Source organism: Sinocyclocheilus rhinocerous, unplaced genomic scaffold (genome assembly GCF_001515625.1).
Source record: "Sinocyclocheilus rhinocerous isolate Xijiao unplaced genomic scaffold, SAMN03320098_v1.1 scaffold359, whole genome shotgun sequence".
Taxonomy (NCBI): domain Eukaryota; kingdom Metazoa; phylum Chordata; class Actinopteri; order Cypriniformes; family Cyprinidae; genus Sinocyclocheilus; species Sinocyclocheilus rhinocerous.
In genome coordinates, this window is record NW_015652307.1 from 194389 (window position 1) to 214496 (window position 20108).

The following is a 20108-nucleotide window of genomic DNA, read 5'->3' on the forward strand; positions in this document are numbered from 1 at the left end:
ACACACACACACACACACACTCTCTCACACACACACACACAGGTTTGACGTGTGATCTTGTGTCTGCAGTGGGCGCTGCTGATGGATCCTCAGGTGTGGCTGGACGCTGCGACGCAGATCTTCTTCTCTCTGTCTCTGGCGTTCGGGGGACTCATCGCCTTCTCCAGCTACAACCCCAAAAAGTACAACCTGCCAGGAAAAATAATTCACATTCATCCTAATGTTCTGTTAGAATATTCTGTAACTTTGCAAAAAGGTTAATTTGTTAACATCAGTTAAAAACATTGGTAACACTTTACAATAAGGTGTCATTTGTTAACATTAGATAATGTATTAATGAACATGAACTAACAATGAACAATGCATTTATTACAATATTTATTAATCTTTGTTAATGTTAGTTAATAAAAATACAGTTGTTCATGGTTTGTTCATGTTAGTTCACACTGCATTAACTAATGTTAACAAACACATTTTTTTATTTTAATGCTTTATTAAATGCTGAAATTAACATTAACTAATATTAATAAATGCTGTAGAAGTATTGTTCATTCTTAGTTAATGTTAACTAAAGTAGTTAACTAATGTTAACTAATGAACCTTATTGTAAAGTGTTACCAAAACATTAGTTAAAATGAACTAACATTTAAACCTCTAAAGAATTTATTCATCTTAGTTAAACGTTACAATCAAAGTTTGCATCTGTCAGTATTATTTAATGGACCTGAACATTAAATAATAATGAACAGATGTGTTTTTATTAACTAACGTTAACAAATATTAAGAAATATGTATAAATAAATAAAAGAATACATATAGTAAATAAAAATATAAATAAATACATTAAAAGTTAATTTCAATTATAAAATTATAATTTCAATTATAAATATAAAAATATATTTACTCAGCAAAATATATATTACATAAATTGCAATACTATACATATATATATACATACATATAAAAACACCTAGAACCAGCAACAAAATATCAATATAAAAAGACCTGGACGTCTATGGAGGAAAACAGTGCTGGATGATCGGAGGATCCTCTCCATGGTACAGAAAAACCCTTTCACAACATCCAGCCAACAGAAGAACACTCTCCAGGAGGCTTGGAGCAGCTCATGATCAAAGCACAGCATCATCTGTGAAGCATGGAGCAGTGTGATGCATGAGCTGCATGGCTTCAGTGGCTCTGGGTCACTGGTGTTTAGTGATGATGAGACAGAAGACAGAAGCAGCCGGATGAACTCTGAAGTGTGTAGAGATATACTCTCTGCCCAGATTCAGTCAAATGCAGCAAAGCTGATTGAGCGGCGCTTCATAGTACGAATGAACAATGACCCAAAACATACAGCAAAAGCAACCCAGGAGTTTTTGAAGGTAAAGAAGTGAAAAGAAAAGTCAATCTCCTGATCTCAACCCGATTGAGTTGCATTTCACTCGCTGAAGACAAAACTAAAGACAGAAAGAGCCACAAACACACAACAACTGAAGTCAGCTGCAGTAAAGGCCTGGCAAAGCATCACAAAGAAGAAACCCAGTCTCTGTTGATGTCCATGAGCTCCAGACTTAAGGCAGTCAATGCCTGCAAAGGATTCTCAACAACATATTAACTTACGATTATATTTATTTGTTCAATTACATCTGAGCCCCTGAAAATGGGGGGATTGTGTATAAAAATGATTTGTAATTCCTAAGCATTTTATGTTTTATTTTTGTTCAACACCTTGAATTAAAGCTTAGAGTCTGCACTTCAATCACACCTCGATTGTTTTATTTCAAATCCACTGTAAAAGGCAAAAGTGTGCAAATACTTCCGGACCTGACTGTGTATATGTTTGCTCCAGGAATGACTGTGAACGGGACACTCTGGTTGTTGGGATCATTAACAGCGCCACGTCTCTCTACGCTTCCATTCCCATCTTCGCCATCCTGGGCTTCAAAGCCACGGGCAACTTCAACTCCTGCATTAACAGGTGAAGCACAGCAAACTCAACCCGTGCGTTTATTATGCATGAACACACACCTGCTAGAAGGGCTATAATGAGAGGTTTTTAATGGTGTTTCATTCATTCCGCTGCAGTAACATCTTGGATCTGACCAACGCTTTTGACGTCGCCGAAAGAAACATCACGATCGAGAACTACGAGAGCTGGTTAACGCATCTGAACACAACCGATCCGGACAAAGTCTCCAGTCTGAACCTCAAACACTGCGACCTCCAGAACTTTATGGACCAGGTAAACGATTGCTCGCTAAAGCAATAAGCCCCGTGAAGCCGTGGTTTACAGTGAATTTATAACAGCTAAGTGGCGTTGTTAGGTACGACGCGAAGCGGTGCTTATTGCTTTTATAAAACGGTTATTCCATATACGTAGTAAGGTTTCACAAAATAAAACAGAGCAAATAAAGTGTAATGATATTAATAAAAACAGTATTCTTCCACCAAACAATGTAGCTCCTCAGAAACAGTTGTGGTTGCAACAAAGTGGTTGCCGAGCAACAGACAAACGTAAACAAAGGTGTATGTTACTTTGTAGAGTCATTTACAACAGCTTTGAACGCGGCTCAGCCAATCAGAATCAAGGACCGGAACTCTCCGTTTTATAATTAATCATAAACAACAGCACAGAAAAACAGCAGTGTTTGAAAGTCAACTGAGCTGATTCCTGAATCATAAAGCTTATTCAATTACTTATTTGGCTTGTAAACCCCTTCAGAACAGGAAGCTGTGATACATTTTATTTTTCAGGATGATTAGAAAGTTCAAAAGAACAGCATTTATTTACAATAGGAATCTTTTGTATCATTATACACTTCTTTACAGTCACTTTTCATCGATTTAATGCATCCTTGATGAAGAAAAGCATTAATTTCAGTACGTACCTTGGTCTTGAAGATTTACAATTAATAATTTTTTTTTTTTATTAATAGCGTTAAATTACTTTTTTTTTTTTTTTTTAAATGTGACCATAGGACAATATTTGGCTGAGATACAACTATTTGAAAATCTGGAATCTGAGGGTGCAAAAAAATCTAAATATTGAGAAAATTATCTTTAAAGTTGTTCAAATTAAGTTCTTAGCAATGCATATTACTAATCAAAAATTAAGTTTTGATATATTTACTGTAGGAAATGTACAAAATATCTTCATGGAACATGATCTTTACTTAATATCCTAATGATTTTTGGCATAAAAGAAAAATGGATAATTTTGACCCATACAATGTATTGTTGGCTATTGCTACAAATATACCCCAGCGACTTAACACTGCTTTTGTGCTCCAGGGTCACATATTACTTGGAAAAAAAGTGAACATTTCAAAATACAAAAAAACACAAATAAAAAAATAAATGTAAATATAAAGTTGAAAAAAAAAAAAAAAAGATAAAATTAAATGCAATTAAAATATAAATTTAAAAAATTGATAAAAATAAAACAAACTAATAATACTAAAAATGCTAAATTAACATCCACTCAAAACAAAAGGCTGGTGGTCTTAAAAGTACTTAAACATAAATAATAAATAAAATAATTAATAAATCATTTTAAAATAAAAACACAAAAATCTAAATTACAAATTAAAGTTTAATTAACAAAAAAATTTGAATTTTACTAAAAACAAAAAAAATTTGAAAATGCAAAAAAAAATTCATAAATGTAAAATTAAAACAAATAGCTTGAATAAAATCAAAAATAATTAATAAAAATGCTAAATTAACTACGATTATACACAAGATGGGGCTTTGTTTCTTAAAACTATGAGCTCTAATTAAAGCTGATCGTGTGCATTGGATGAAATAGCGCTGTGTTAATCGAACCGAAAGAGCCGTCCGAAACCTGTATTCGTGTCATGCGAAAGAATCTGACAGCTCTCTCTTACCCAGAGTGCTTCAGGAACAGGGCTGGCGTTCATCCTGTTCACGGAGGCCGTGATCGAGATGCCGGGCTCGCAGGTGTGGGCCGTGCTCTTCTTCATCATGCTCTTCAGTCTGGGTCTGTCCTCGATGTTCGGCAATCTGGAGGGAGTCCTGACGCCGCTGCTGGACCTGCACCTGGTGCCCAGATGGATGCCCAAAGAGCTCTTCACAGGTAAACGTGCAAACGAGGTCCTTCTCGTGTGCTAACGAGCAGCGCTGGGGAAAGTTACTTTTAAAAGTAATGCATTACAATATTGCATTACTGCCTAAAAAAGTAACTAATTATGTTACTTAGTTACGTTACTTTTTAAAGGAACACTCCACTATTTTTGAATATAGGCTCATTTTCCAGCTCCCCTAGAGTTAAACAGTTGAGTTTTACTGTTTTTGAATCCATTCAGCCGATCTCCGGGTCTGGCGGTAGCACACCCGGAGATCGCCTGAATGGATTCGAAAACGGTAAAACTCAAGGGAGTTGGAAAATGAGCCTATTTTCAAAAATAGTGGAGTGTTCCTTTAAATCTGGGCGGGGCTTGCTTGTTTGTTTTTAATATAAAATAAGTTCCTCTTTTACAAACGTAAAAGCCCTTTCACACCAAAAGTGAACTGAATATGGCTAAAGCTGAAGGAAATGTAAATTCACGTCTGTACAGTAGAGGGCGCAGCTCAAACTAGTCACATGAAGAATATGACGCAGGAGAAGAAAGTTCAACACTATTCAGCAATAACACAAATGATACACAAATGTCATTTTTGCTTAGTATGGATGAATTGGATCATCGAAGGTCAGCAGCAAAGACATTTGTTAATAAAATAGGATTAAATACATAAATCATATTTGTCTTATTTAACATATTTAATTATTGCAGGTTTGTATAATATGCTGAGTTTGCATTTGACTGTTTTTATTGATTTTGAGGAACACTGGATCTGTTTTTGAGTAAACACATGTTGATATTTAGTCTAGAGCTACAGTAAGATCATGTTCACACACAACGCTCTGCACTTACTCCTGATTTCTGTCACCATGGCAACACCAGAGCTGTCACTCAACACATGGAAACAAAGTAACTGCTGTTACTTATTTGAAAAAGTAACTCCGATATTTCCTTCTAAATTAAAAAGTAATGCGCTACTTTACTAGTTACTTGAAAAAAGTAATCTGATTACATAACTCGCGTTACCCCAACACTGTTAACGAGCTCTCAATGCAGGTCTGATTTGTGTGTTGAACTTCCTCGTGGCGCTGATCTTTACGCTGGGATCTGGCAACTACTGGCTGGAGATCTTCAACAGTTACGTGGGCTCCATCCCACTCCTCGTCATCGCCTTCTGCGAGATCATCGGCGTCGTCTTCTTCTACGGGATGAACCGGTCTGTAAACTCACTCAATACAACACAATCTGACAGATTAAAGCCAAAACAGCTGCTACCATTAAAGGCTTGAAGATCACTCAACGCAAACATGTAACAATTTTCAAGCAGTTCATTAGAGCAGGGTTTGTGAGTTCATGAAAATAGCTAATAATTAATAAAACCCTAAAAATATAAATAAATTAAAGCGAGACACTAACATTTAAATGAATCATAAAAAAATCTAAATCTAAAATAATTTTCAAATACAAAAATCACTTAAATGTTAAAAACGCTGAATGTTAAATTGAAAGGAATTGTAAAAATTGAAATGAATAATTTTTAAATATAAACAATCAAAATAAAACACACTTAAAATGAAATCGTTAAAATGTAAAATTAAAATACCAAACACCAAAAATTAAAAAAAGCAAAATTAAAATAAATAATCTTAAAATACAAAAACAAAAAATGCTTACTAAAATTAAATTATAGATGTTAAATTAAAATGAATAATAAAATAAAAAATTAAATGTAAAATTAAAATAAACAATTTTAAAACCAAATCAAAACACTTGCTAAAAATTAATTAAATCATTAAAAATAAAAGTATATTATTAGTTCAAATATATAAATTTTATATTATATATATATATTTTTAAATAAACACTCAAAATGCAATAATTAATAAAAACCAAAGCATAATTTTTTTTTTTTTATAAAAACTAAAATTAAAATATAAAATTAAAACAAATATCAAAGAAACTAAAAACGCAAAAAATGTAAAAAGATATATAATTTTAGAACAATTAAAATAAAACCTACTAAAAATCAAATCATACAAATTTTAAAAATTTAAAATAAAAACAATCAAAAAACACTACTCTTAAAAAATAAAGGTTTGTTTTTAAGTGTACAATGAAATCATAAAAATTAAAAAAAATTATCAATATTAAAATGAAACACTTTCTACAAATAAAATTATAAAAATGTAAAATTAAAATAATTCTAAAATAAAAAAACTAAAAAGTTTAAATCAAAACAAAAAATGTGAAACATTTTATTTGTTTATCTGCATGTCACATGAGCATGTTGATAAATTATTGAAATATGAACTTAAAATCTTCAAGTTTGGGAATCAGTATGAGATGGTACATCGAGAGAGATGAATGGAATAAACATCAGTGTTTGTGCAAAAGACTGAGCGGCGTCTGCTTGCGTTTCAGGTTCAGTGATGATATCGAGAGCATGACGGGCCGCCGGCCGAACCTGTTCTGGCGAGTGTGCTGGATGGGCATCAGTCCCATCATGTTGCTGGTGGTTCTGGTGGCGTACGTCGTGGTCCAGGTCCAGAAACACCCCACATATCCCGCCTGGAACCCAGAATACGTGAGTCTGAAGCACAGCCACACACAACACAACCAATAGCACCCAGCATCCTTACAGTATAACACAAGGCCGTAACCATGTCTTGACGTTGTGCTCATAAGTTTACATACCCCTTGCAGAATGTGCCAAATGTTAATAGTTGAAACAAAATAAGAGGGATCATGAAAATTACATTGTTTATTTAAAACTGTCCTGAATAAGCTATTTCACATAACAGATGTTTACATACACTCCACAAGACAAAATAATAACAGAATTTATAAAAATGACCCCATTCAAAAGTTTACATACCCTTGAATCTTAATACTGTGTGTCATTTCCTGGATGATCCACGACTGTTTTATTGTTTAGTGATAGTTGTTCATGAGTCCCTTGTCTGTCCTGAACAGTTAAACTTTCTGCTGTTCTTCAGAAAAATCCCCCAGCTCCTGCACAATCTTTGGTTTTCCAGCATCTTCTGCACATTTGAACCCTTTCCAACAATGACTGTATGATTTTGAGACTCATCTTTTCACACTGAGGACAACTGAGGGACTCGTGCATAACTATTACAGAAGGTTCAAACCCTCGCTGATGCGCCAGACGGAAAGATCATGCATTAAGAGCCAGGGGGTGAAAACTTTTGAACAGAATGGAGATGTGTACATTTTTCTTATTTTGCCTAAATATCTTTTTTTTTTTTCATTTAGTACTGCCCTTCACAAGCTACAGAAGTTACTTACATGTTTCCCAGAAGACAAAATAAGTGAAATTGACCCTGATCTTCAAATTCAAAGGTTTACAACACATGCTGTGCTTGTTGTGGTGCAGGAAAACTTCCCGGAGTCGGAGGTGAAGCCGTACTCGGGCTGGGTGTTCGCCGTCTGTGTGCTGCTGAGCACCGTTCCCGTTCTCTCCATCCCCATCGTGGCCGTTTACAGACTGATCCGACGGCAAACACGGCCGCAGACCGGCAGCAGTCTCCCAAACCCCTACGACAACCAGGCCTTCAGCGCCGGGACCATCAAAGCGCTCTAGAGACGGAAACAAACCCCTGCAGGACCATCGCAGGATTTTAATTTCAATCCAACATTTCCTTCAGGAAGAAACACTGTTTTTAGGATCTGAACTCTGAAATTTTATACGACTTCACTGCATCTTTACATTATTTAAACTACTAAACAAAAAAGAAAAAAAAAAGATATAATTGAAAAATTTAATTTGTTCATAAAATTTTTTCCCCTATCAATTTACCTAATGTTTTATTTCTAAATAGTATTACTACCAGACCAAATCTTTAAAAAATATATTACAAAAAATATTTGAACGGTACGATTTTGAATGTTTTTTAAAGTCTCTTCTGCTCATGTTACACAGCAGCAGTCCATGAGTTTTTACACATTTTCTGCTCTGATCTGAGGGTCAAATCTGCTAAATATATATTGAACATGTTAATTGAGCTGTAATTTATTGCACTTTTTTTGGTGCTATATATACAGTGCACAGCATAAATGAGTTCACCCCCTCTAAAAGTTACCAGATTCAGCAATTACTCTTTACTTAGAAGACATGTAAAAAAGAGTGTATAGGTTTAAGGCTATTTTTGATCAACAAGTATATTGAACCAAAACTTTACTAATTTCCTGACAATTAAAAGTGTTATATAGCTCACTGAATCATGCTCAGACGTAATGCCGGCGGCAGTGGAACCACTCGGGAGAGAACTGCCAGGAGACTTATTTCTTAGCATTAAAGAGGACAATGCTACAAGAGGAATACCAAATTATTGTTTTAAGAATGAATGAATGAATGAATGAATGAGCTTTATTGCCAGGTATGTTTACACATACGAGGAATTTGTTTTCGTGACAGAAGCTTCCACAGTGTAACAGAATGACAGTGACAGAACAAAAAACACAGATAATAAAAATAAAAATAGATAGACAGATAGACAGAAGGATAGATAGATAGACAGAAGGATAGACAGAAGGATAGATAGACAGAAGGATAGATAGATAGATAGATAGACAGAATGATAGATAGATAGATAGACGGATAGATAGATAGGATAGATAGACAGATAGACGGATAGATGGACAGATAGATAGACGGATAGATGGATAGACGGATAGACAGATAGATGGATAGATAGATAGAAGGATAGATAGACAGACAGAAGGATAGACGGATAGATGGATAGATAGATAGACGGATAGATAGATGGATAGACGGATAGACAGAAGGATAGATAGATGGAGATAGATAGACAGAAGGACAGATAGATAGATAGATAGACAGAAGGATAGATAGATAGATAGACAGAAGGATAGATAGATAGATAGATAGACGGACAGATAGATAGACAGAAGGATAGATAGAGATAGATAGATATAGATGGATAGATAGATAGACGGATAGATAGATATATAGATGGATAGACGGATAGATAGATAGAAAGATAGATAGACAGAAGGATAGATAGATAGATAGATAGATAGATAGATAGATAGATAGACAGAAGGATAGATAGATAGATAGACAGAAGGATAGATATAGATACATAGATAGAAGGATAGATAGACAGAAGGACAGATAGATGGATGGATAGAGACAGAAGGATAGATAGATAGATAGATAGATAGATAGATGGATAGATAGAGACAGAAGGATAGATAGATAGATAGGATAGATAGATAGATGGAGAGATAGATAGATGGATAGATAGACAGATAGAAGGATAGATAGATAGACAGACAGAAGGATAGATAGACAGATAGATAGATAAGATAGATAGAGAGAAGGATAGATAGACAGATAGATAGATAGATAGATGGATAGATAGACAGATAGATAGAAGGATAGATAGATAGAAAGATAGACAGAAGGATAGATAGATAGACAGAAGGATAGACAGAAGGATAGATAGACAGAAGGATAGATAGATAGATAGATAGATAGACAGAATGATAGATAGATAGATGATATATAGACGGATAGATAGATAGACGGATAGATAGATATAGAAGGATAGATAGATAGACGGATAGATAGATAGATAGACAGAAGGATAGAGATAGATAGACAGAAGGATAGATAGATAGATAGATAGACGGACAGATATAGACGGATAGATAGATATAGAAGGATAGACAGAAGGATAGATAGATAGATAGATAGAAGGATAGATAGATAGATGGATAGATAGAAGGATAGATAGACAGAAGGATAGATAGATAGATGGATACAGAAGGATAGACAGATAGATGAATAGATAGACAGACAGAAGGATAGATAGATAGAAGGATAGATAGATAGATAGATAGATAGATAGACTGAACAAGAATACACATCTGTGGTGATCTAAATTTATTTTCTGTGCTGAAATAACAGATTTTAGTTTATTTACATAACAAAGGTTTATTTAGATGACAGATGCATCAACATGCAAATATCATAGAAACATGCAGCACAACAACAGAAATGAGTGTCTGAGCTGCTGAACGCTGTCGTTGTTTTACGAGCGTCTCTTATCTCCAACCATTTAACGACAATCATCAAGCGTTTACGAGGTGCGTGGATCTGTTTAGTCAGCTGCTGCGGAGCGAAACTCGGGCGTTCACCGCTCTACGTCCGGATGCGTTTAAAGTCCTGAGGGATTGTGGGAGTGGCGGCCTGACGCACGCGGGCCAGTCTGATGCCGCGCAGCTCGCGCTCCAGACGCCGCTTTCCTACACCAAACAAAGAGAACACCAGATTACTCGCTGCCAGGGGATTTTCTGCTTCATGCTTCAGAACCTCGTTTGAGATGAGAAAGACGACTGCAGACCAAACGAATCAAATCATCAGCGAAGACGAGCGTTAACATCATAAACGCCCACCGCCACAGGCCCCGCCCACTTTTCCTGGAAGTATTTTTCCACTGCTTTGCTCCATAAGCATAAAACAAGTCAAATAGACAGTAACAAATATATGAAGTGATTTAGGATTGTAAAGAGACTCGCTTATGAGCTGGCAGTCGCTCATAAACGCTCTAAAGACGCAATTTCTGTCTGCACTGTAACAGAGCACTGTTTCTCCTTGTTTAGGGCTTTTGAGGGAATACGGCTATTAAACATGCCTAAAAAACTAAAAACTATTAAGAAACATTTTTGTCAACTGAAATAAAGTAAAAAAATATATATAAAATAGATGAAAACCTAAAACTGAACTAAAATAAAACAAAAAATAAACTTAAAAAGTAATAATTTTTTTTACAAAAGCACATAAGATGAAAAAAATGAAAATATAGAGTAAAAGTTAATTCAAAGCAAATTATAATAGTATATTAATAATACTAAAATAACTCTAAATCCCACTGATTTATCAGTTTTTCTGCCACGATGAATGGGAGTTTTACAAATGTAAATAAGCTTGTTATCACAAACTAAAATATTTAAAGACATTTACGTTAATTAAAATATAAAATGTTAAGGGAAATAATATATAAACACTAAACAGTTTAGACTCGTTTCATTTCAGTTAGTTGTAACATTTCATTTTTGTTTAGTTTAACTTGATGTACTAAAACAACTAAAAATAAAATAAAATTGAATAAAAATCTAAAAGTAAAACAACAACAACAATAAAAATAATACATAAAAATATACTAAATATAATTAAACAGTAAAATTACTAAAACAAAAACCTGAAATAAAATTAATTAAAATAAAGAGACATATTAACAAAATAACCAAAACAATCTATATTTTACATTTTCATTTTAGTGTATGTTTTAGTTATTTTGTTTTCGTAAATAGGTCTATTTACTTTTTATTTCGGTTTTAGCCATTTTAGTACTTCAGCTTAAACTATATTTTCCATTGTCATATTAATTTTAGTGTAAGCTGAAGTACTAAAATGGCTAAAACTGAAATAAAAATTAATAAAAAGTAAACGGACATAATAAAAAGCTAAACTAAAACTTGTGCTAAAATTAAAATGGAAAACGGTTTAAGCTGAAGTACTAAAATTACTAAATAAATAAAAATTGATAAAAAAGTAAATGGACATATTACAAAAAAATAATAAAATAAAATAAAAGTGGAAACTTAAAGCAAAATAACAAACTTCAACTACATTTACCATTTTAATTTTGCTGAAATACTAAACTATGACTGAAATAAAAATTAATAAAATTAGACATACCACAAAAAAAACAAAAACAAACATACGCTAAAATTAAAACAGTAAATCTAAAAACTACATCAAAAATATTCTTAATTACACCAATACTATAGCATTAAACTAATATTATATTAATGATACTAAAATAACACTTCTACTATTATAAATGACATTATTGCTCTTACAGTCTCTCTAACCCATAATGCAACTGTTTCCTCCTCATTCCCCACCAAACGACAGCCTGAAGCACAGAAGGGACTGAAGATGAGCATCTAAAGCAAAACGAACGTACGTTTGTGCAGCGGAGGAAGCAGGCTGCGGTAAAGCGATCGGTGCCGCGTGAAAACCACCTTAAACGCCAAACAGAACAGCAGCTGAACGGCTTCGTACTGCAGAAGACCTCCGCCGTCCGGAGAACCCAGAACCAGACCTGCAGGAGAGACGAACTCATTCAGACTCGCCAGTGAGGCGCTGGGGAGCGCATTACAAGTTACGCAATCAGATTACTTCAAGTAACTAGTAAAGTAACGCATTACTTTTTAATTTAGAAGGAAACATCTGAGTTACTTTTTCAAATAAGTAACAGCAGTTACTTTGTTTCCATGTATTGAGTGAGAGTTCTGGTGTTGCCATGGTGACAGAAATCAGGAGTAAGTGCAGAGCGTTGTGTGTGAACATGATCTTACTGTAGTTCTAGACTAAATATCAACATGTGTTTACTCAAACAGATTCAGTGTTCCTCAAAATCAATAAAAACAGTTGAATGCAAACTCGGAATATTATACAAACCTGCAATAATTAAATATGTTAAATAAGACAAATATCATTTATGTATTTAATCACATTTTATTAACCAATGTCTTGTGTGTGTGTGCGTGTGAGTGCGTGCGTGCGAGTGAGTGAGTGTGTGAGAGAGAGAGAGAGAGAGGGTGTGTGCGTGAGTGCGTGCGTGTGTGTGAGTGCGTGTGTGTGAGAGAGTGCGTGTGTGTGAGCGAGCGTGATTTAATCCCATTTTATTAACTAATGTCTTTGCTGCTGACCTTCGATGATCCAATTCATCCATACTAATAAGCAAAAATGACATTTGTGTATAATTTGTTATTGCTGAATAGTGTTGAACTTTCTTCTCCTGCGTCATATTCTTCATGAGATTAGTTTGAGCTGCGCCCTCTACTGTACAGACGTGAATTTACATTTCATTCAGCCTGAGGCGTATTCATTTCACTTTTGGCGTGAAAGGGCTTTTACGTTTGTAAAAGAGGAACTTTTTTTATATTAAAAACAAACTAGCAAGCCCCGCCCAGATTTAAAAAGTAACTCAACAGTAACGTAACTCATTACTTTCCATAAAAAGTAACTAAGTAACGTAATTAGTTACTTTTTAGGGAGTAATGCAATATTGTAATGCATTACTTTTAAAAGTAACTTTCCCAAACACTGTGTGTCTGTGTGTGTGTGAGTGAGTGAGAGTGTGTGTGTGTGTGTGAGTGAGTGAGTGAGAGTGTGAGCACACGCGTGAAACCTGACACACATTGACAAACAGCAGCGTCACTCGCTCTGCTGTGTGGTTGATGGTTACTGCAGCTGTTTTCTGCACTGAATGGAATCTTTTGAGTTTCACACAATCATTCACCGGCAGACATTCAAACAGCACAGTCTCAGTTACTCAGATCATTGTCGTTAAACTTTTGCAGAAAGAAACAAGACAAAACAACTAATGTACACTACTTTAAAGGTTTGAGGTCGATAGGAGTTTTTGAAAAGTCTCTTCTGCTCACCAAGGCTGCATTCATTTGATCAAAAGTACAGTAAAATTGTGAAATATTATTATGATTTAAAGTAGCTGTTTTCTATGTGAATCTCTGTTAAGCTGTAATTTATTTCTGTCGTCTGCACTGGCATGTTTGATCAGATTAATGCGTCCTTGATGAGTAAAAGTATTCATTTCTTTTAAATATCTTATTGATGGCACACGTTTGTGTGTGAAGTGTTTACCTGAGCGCCTGCAGCAGAATCAGTTTATATAAGCTCCTGTAGACAGCTTCCACTGAATTCATCTGGAGAAACAGCAGACATACTGACTCCACTAACACAGGAGCACAGATGAATACTAATGATTTCTGCACAAACTGTAACAACATTAGTGCCGCCCATTTGAAAACCAATCAAACCGATACAGGCTGTGGTGTTCAGGGCTGTAATGAGGGTTCAGGGTTTGAGCGTCATTAGCACTCATTTCACGTCTCACCCTGAGGTCCAGAAAGATGTCGGTACACTTGAGACTGAGGACCGACAGCAGCTTCTTTATGACCGCGGTTGGCGAGTGGGCGGAGCCAAGGGTCAGGCTGTAGCGCAGCGATAGGCCGTCGTACCTGAGGGGGCGGAGCATAGGTCAATTATGCAGTCATCTGTAAAAAATGATCGTGAATTTAACAGTAAAATGCTACAGTAAAAACCTGTTAAATGGTTAACGATAAGTTCCCCTACTGTATACGGTGAAAAACTGTATTGGACATTACATGTAATTTTATGGTAGTATACCGTTTTTTGAAGTGAAAAAGAACAATTTACAGTGAATAACCGTAAATTGACATTCCCAGAATTCCCTGCGTTACATTTCAAATTTGATGTTTTTTTTGTTGAAATAACTTTCTTCTTAGTTTTTTCTTATCTGTTGTGTATATTAGGGTTGTGTGTTACACCTAATGTTGTTAAATGAATGTTTATTGCATTATTTCAGTTTCATGTGAGTTACCATGATGGTGTTTAACGTTTGTGTGAATGACACTGTGCACCTTCTATATATGTTATTATTTAAAAGCTGCTCGTGATGGGCTTTGGTTCATCATGTGACTTTCTCATCACCTCCTGCATTTGGTGGTTATCAGTGTATTACAAAGGTACAAAACAGATTTCAGTACTTCAATAGGTTGGTATATTAACATTATATCAGTTAATGAAATCACGGTATTTAGCTGTAAATTTAATTTAAAACCGTAAAACCAAAAATGTTGCAACCGTACTTTTTACGGTAAAATTCTGGCAACCACCGCTGCCGTTTTTTTTACGGATTTTTTTTTACAGTTTGTTTAAATGCAATGACATTTTTGATGTTAAATTAAATTTGACGCTAAAATACTTAATAGTTTTACTTCCATAAGTGTTTTTATTATTTTATTTGAAGTCAGTTACCATTAGTTGCAAGTAACAAATAAATCTTAAGTTTTTTTTATTTTATTAGTATTTAACTCTTATTTTTAGTTTTTATTATATTTAACAATTTTTTATCATTTTTATTCGTTTTTGTTGTTTTTTAAAAATATGTTTACATAGTTTTTATTTAATTTTATATCAGTTTTAGTTTTTCAGTAAATCAAGTTAAACTAAATGAAAATAAGAAATACTGCCTTTGGCAACTAGCTGAAATAAAATCTTTTTAAAATCTATTTTATTTCAGTTAACATTTATTACATTACACTGGTGTTCACCTAAAAATTAACTTTAGTCCATGTTTTACTCACCCTCGAGGCATTCTAGGTGTATATGACTTTCTTCTTTCAGACGAATACAATCGGAGTTATATAAAAAAATATCCTGGCTCTTCCAAGCTTTATAATGGCAGTGAATGGGTGTTATTTTTCAACAGTCCAAAAGAAGTCCAATAAAGCGCAAGCTAGAGATTACGGTTTATAATATGGATATTTTTCTTACAAAACCACATCGATTTGCTACAGGAGGCCTTTATTCACCCCCCCGGAGCCGTGAGGCACATTTTATTATGGATGGATGCGCTTTATTGGACTTCTTTTAGACTGTTGAAAAATAACACCCATTCACTGCCATTATAAAGCTTGGAAGAGCCAGGATATTTTTTTATATAACTCCGATTGTATTCGTCTGAAAGAAGAAAGTCATATACACCTAGGATGCCTCGAGGGTGAGTAAAACATGAACTAGTTTTCACTTTTGGGTGAACTACATTGGTGGCCATAATGATTAGAACACTAGTAATTTCACCAGCGAAAAATGGTTTTAAAGTCAGTTATTTATATCTTGTGCTGTAGTGTGTCAGTAGGAAATATCTGTTTACATTTCCAAACATTCATTTGGCCATTAATTGTAATAATGCAGTGAGATTTTTGTGCTCCGCACAGAGATCTGATCTGATCATCATCAGTCTGTCTGGAGTGACATGAAGAAACAGAACAAACTGAGACAGACTCAATCCAGAAGAACTGTGTCTCCAAGACGCTTCAAGGAACCTCCTGCAAAGCTACAGTTGTCACAGATCGGCCAGGCTCAGCCACCACCCAATCACTGCGAACACCATCACCTGAGTACTGATTGCACGCACCTGTTTGGAATTTGCACTCTCATCAAGACTAATACAAAAGCACACGCCTCACGTCACTCCAGTGTCTGGTCTCGTTCATACGAAGTGGACTCTCTATGCTATCCGTGCGATACATTGAACTACCTACCTGCCTGTTGTACTTACCTCCTGTGTCTCCTCCAGTGTGTTCTCCTGTGTTCCATTCCTTCGTCTGTTCCAGTGATCATCTCCGTGGATCTTCTCAGTACTCGTCATCTGAGGTGTGTGCTGTCTTCTGTCTCCCTTCCACGATCTCCTGCGAAACCAGAGACTGTCTTATATTCTCCATAAATTCAGAGAACTGCTCCATTGCCTATAATACTCACCTGCCATTACCATCTGCATCACTTGCTGTTAATAAACAACCAGTTTGTACTCTAATCCTCTTTGTGAGTCTCCTTCCGTAACATATATGTTTTATAAATACTATATAAATAGTAGTAAACAAAAAACTAGTTGAATCTCAATGTTTGTTTCATTTTCAATTTATTTTAAAACAAACTACTGTCAATGAGTGTATATATTTTATTTAAAATAAAAATATTTATTTTTTTAGTTAGTTTTATTTTTTATGTAATTTTTTTTTTTGACACCCCTAGTTACTGTGGATTTGCTGCAGATTTGTCCTTTTGATTTCCACTGGAAAAAAAATAACTGTGGATTTGTAGTGAAATCAGGGAGTCACAGTTAGGCTTTTTTTGTTTCATTTTCACGGACTTTTAGTTTGCTTGTTTCTCTTCGGTTACGTGTTTCCTTCTAGTTTCCCGCCTCTTTCTGTTGTTATTGAGATTCATTTAACAAATACAGCTGTCTACATGTAGTTCATTATCTTTGTGTATTTAAGTCTCTCAGTTTGTTCCTTCATTGTCCAGTGCTGGTTTTGTCTTCTGACTATTTAGTTTGTGATTACATTTTGAATCGACCCGTGTTTGCTTTATTTAGAAGAACTGTGTCTCCAAGATGCTTCAAGAAACCACCTTTTGTTCTGTTTCTTCATGTCACTCCAGACAGACTGATGATGATCAGATCAGATCTCTGTGTGGAGCACAAAAAAATAACTGACTTAAAACCATTTTTAGCTGCTGGAAATACTAGTATTCTGATAATTTTGGCCACCACTGTAGTTCACCCAAAAATGAAAACTAGTCCATGTTTTACTCACCCTCGAGGCATCCTAGGTGCTGACAGAGATGAGACCGGAGCAGAATAACGCCAGAGATCAGAGTCAAGCTGGAATGCATATAAAACCCTACGGATGACGTCTCATCAGTGCACAGATAAGATAGCGGCCCTCCCTGATTTACAGCCTGATAGCAGCAGTGATGGGCGCATCTCATTACCATTAGGGCTGTCACAAAAAAAAAAAATTGCAAAAATGTTGCATTTGAATTTTAGGTGTGCATCAGTGGCGCACAAAATGCGATGACTATGTAGGTGTCGTTGCATTTTAATGCTTTTTTTAGCCTATTCAGTTGAAGCCACTAGATGCGGCGCTGCTACGTTGTTCATTCAAAATATTGCGGAAAAAGAGAACATCAGTGCGGAGAAGATCTTGTTTACATCAAAACTGAAACCAAGCCGTTCACACAGAACGCATATTTATCGCATCACTGTTGCACTCGCGTCTCGCACAAGAGAGACGCATGTTTAGAAAGCCATGTCAAATTAATATAAGTTCAACTTTTAAAAAAACACGTCTCGAGACTTCATGGCGGTTTTTCCCCATCCCACTGCATCTCATGTTTTTAAATGAAGAAAGCACTCTTTGTGATTGGTTTTCGGTCCTTTGTATTAAACTATACATATATACATACATGATGCTGTTTTGTTTCAAATTGTTTAAGCAACTTAATTAATTATATACGGTTTATAAACATTATTATAAAACGGATAGTTCCGGTGCTTGATTCTGATTGGCTGAGCCGCGTTCGAAGCTGTTGTAAATTACTCTACAAAGTAACATACACCTTTGTTTACTTCTGTGTGTTGCTCGGCAACCACCACTGTAAACCACAGCTACTTGGGGCTTATTGCTTTATTTTAATAAACATTATGCACTTTTTTCAAAGATAGTCGTGTTATTTTATTGCTTTGAAGAAACGTGCATTAGTAATATTTTGCTCGATGCGCCCTCTGGAGAGAAGCCAAAAGCTTTTTTCCCCCCTAACTGAAATTATCCCTTTTAAATTCGAATATTGATAATATTTTAGTACAAAATACGAATTTAGTTTTTTAGCCATTCTGACAGCCCTGATTACCGTGAGTAGTCCTTGTAGACGTCCAGCGAGTGCGTGTCCAGCAGCAGACCGCACCAGGGGAACAGACAGCAGGAGGGCAGGACACTCACGCCCGAGTCCAGCCACTCCACACACACCGGGAAGTTCACCGCCACTTTCTGAGGGTTGATCTGACAACCGTAATCGGGAACGCCAGCCAGCAGCATCCTGACAGACAGACAGATGAGTGAGTGAATGTGTTTGGATCCAGGGCTGTAACCACCATAGACATCGAAGGGGACAAGTCCCCCCAATAATATTTGAAACTCTTGCACTGATCTGCTGCACTCCATTAGGCAGCGCTCGTCAGTGTCAAAATAATTGAGATAGCCAATCGAATCAAAGTAGGCGGGCTTTACTGTTCACAGAAGCAGAGCGTGCATTTCAGTATGAATCGTCAATTTAATGTTTTAATGAAAGAGAACGAGGTATAATGGAAGTTGCAAATCATTTAATATTAGTCAACTGTTTTACTATAGAACTGTTTAATAGCCAAAAGCTTTATCCAGTGATGCAAACTACTTGACCTGACAGTGAGTGAGCGAGACAGAGAGAGATTGAAGTTGCATGTGTGTGATAGTTACCGGAGTCTGTGCGTCTCTACAAACATTGAAGCTGTGAGTTTTACTTCAAAATCAGCGATTTTACCCCCTCTTTGCTGAGAGATATAGTGTAGCGATTCAGGATTCAGTATCGCTAAAAGTCAGCATGTTTCTGAATGTAATGTTTCTGTGCGCGATCTCCGATCTCTGTGCGTCAATGAAAGCAGCGCATTAATATAGAATGGGAATTAAACTGACTTGGAGTTAAATGGTTTTAATGCACACCTGCATATATATATATATATATATACTGTATATATACATACAGGTGCATCTAAAAAATTTTTTTTTTTAAATTCTAGATTCATTGCATGTAAAGTAAAACATTTCAAAAAAAAATTTTTGTTTTAATTTTGATGATTAGAGCTTACAGCTCACGAAAGGCAAAAATCCAGTATTTAAATATACTTTTATATTGCAATAATTTCACATTCAATCTTCAAATTAATGTACAAACAACAAAGACAGTATATTTTAAATATTTGTTTAATGGCATTTTCTCTCAACTTTCTTCACCTTTTCTGACCCACTTCAGGTCTTAAAGTCGACTGACGAGTTAAATCGGGTGTTAGATGAGTGAGAGTTTTGAAAACCATTTCAGAGACATGTTCTTAAATCTGACTCATATAAAATATATTACATGCATGCACAGTTTTAAAGCAGCTTTAATCGCCTTTTTGGTAACTTCATGACTTAACCGACCACGACATTGCATGCACGTAGTTTCATTCGCACATTGATATGAAAAGATACAGGCTACAGAAAGTGGCGGCGCGAGCACAGTACCGTTTCTGCTCGTTTGACTCGTGTCTGACGCTAAAGTGAAGCTGGAGCGCGTCTGAAACGTCTCCCGTTTGATGTGATCATAAAGACGTTCTGCGACTGAATAAATGCACTTCTTGTCAAGAAAAAAAATAGGCAAAGGCACCAGTTGTGAGTGGCGGTCAACCCTGGCCTCTGCGTTAATTGTGTTTAGGCTTGGGGATCGAAAACCGGTTCCATTTTAGAACCGGTTCCAAATTTCCAAGAACCGGGTATTCGATACGA

At 35.5% G+C, this 20108-nt stretch overlaps 2 protein-coding genes across 2 annotated transcripts in view; one reads left to right on the plus strand and one right to left on the minus strand.

Annotated features, from left to right (window-relative positions):
- Nucleotides 1-7785, plus strand: part of slc6a18 (solute carrier family 6 member 18) — a 12906-nt gene extending 5121 nt beyond the window's left edge. Inside the window, exons 6-12 of the mRNA XM_016520715.1 lie at nucleotides 70-182; nucleotides 1853-1981; nucleotides 2089-2245; nucleotides 3895-4099; nucleotides 5142-5301; nucleotides 6507-6669; nucleotides 7480-7785. Of these exons, the coding sequence (XP_016376201.1) occupies nucleotides 70-182; nucleotides 1853-1981; nucleotides 2089-2245; nucleotides 3895-4099; nucleotides 5142-5301; nucleotides 6507-6669; nucleotides 7480-7686 (1134 nt within the window). The 3' untranslated portion in view covers nucleotides 7687-7785. The remainder of the gene's footprint in view (nucleotides 1-69; nucleotides 183-1852; nucleotides 1982-2088; nucleotides 2246-3894; nucleotides 4100-5141; nucleotides 5302-6506; nucleotides 6670-7479) is intronic.
- Nucleotides 7786-10001: 2216 nt separating this feature from the next.
- The window catches only part of tert (telomerase reverse transcriptase), a 30569-nt gene continuing 20462 nt past the window's right edge, over nucleotides 10002-20108 (minus strand). Inside the window, exons 11-16 of the mRNA XM_016520717.1 lie at nucleotides 18442-18627; nucleotides 14060-14183; nucleotides 13807-13868; nucleotides 13325-13333; nucleotides 12104-12297; nucleotides 10002-10376 (exon numbers count right to left, since the gene is read on the minus strand). Coding sequence (XP_016376203.1) covers nucleotides 10273-10376; nucleotides 12104-12297; nucleotides 13325-13333; nucleotides 13807-13868; nucleotides 14060-14183; nucleotides 18442-18627 — 679 coding nt within the window. The 3' untranslated portion in view covers nucleotides 10002-10272. The remainder of the gene's footprint in view (nucleotides 10377-12103; nucleotides 12298-13324; nucleotides 13334-13806; nucleotides 13869-14059; nucleotides 14184-18441; nucleotides 18628-20108) is intronic.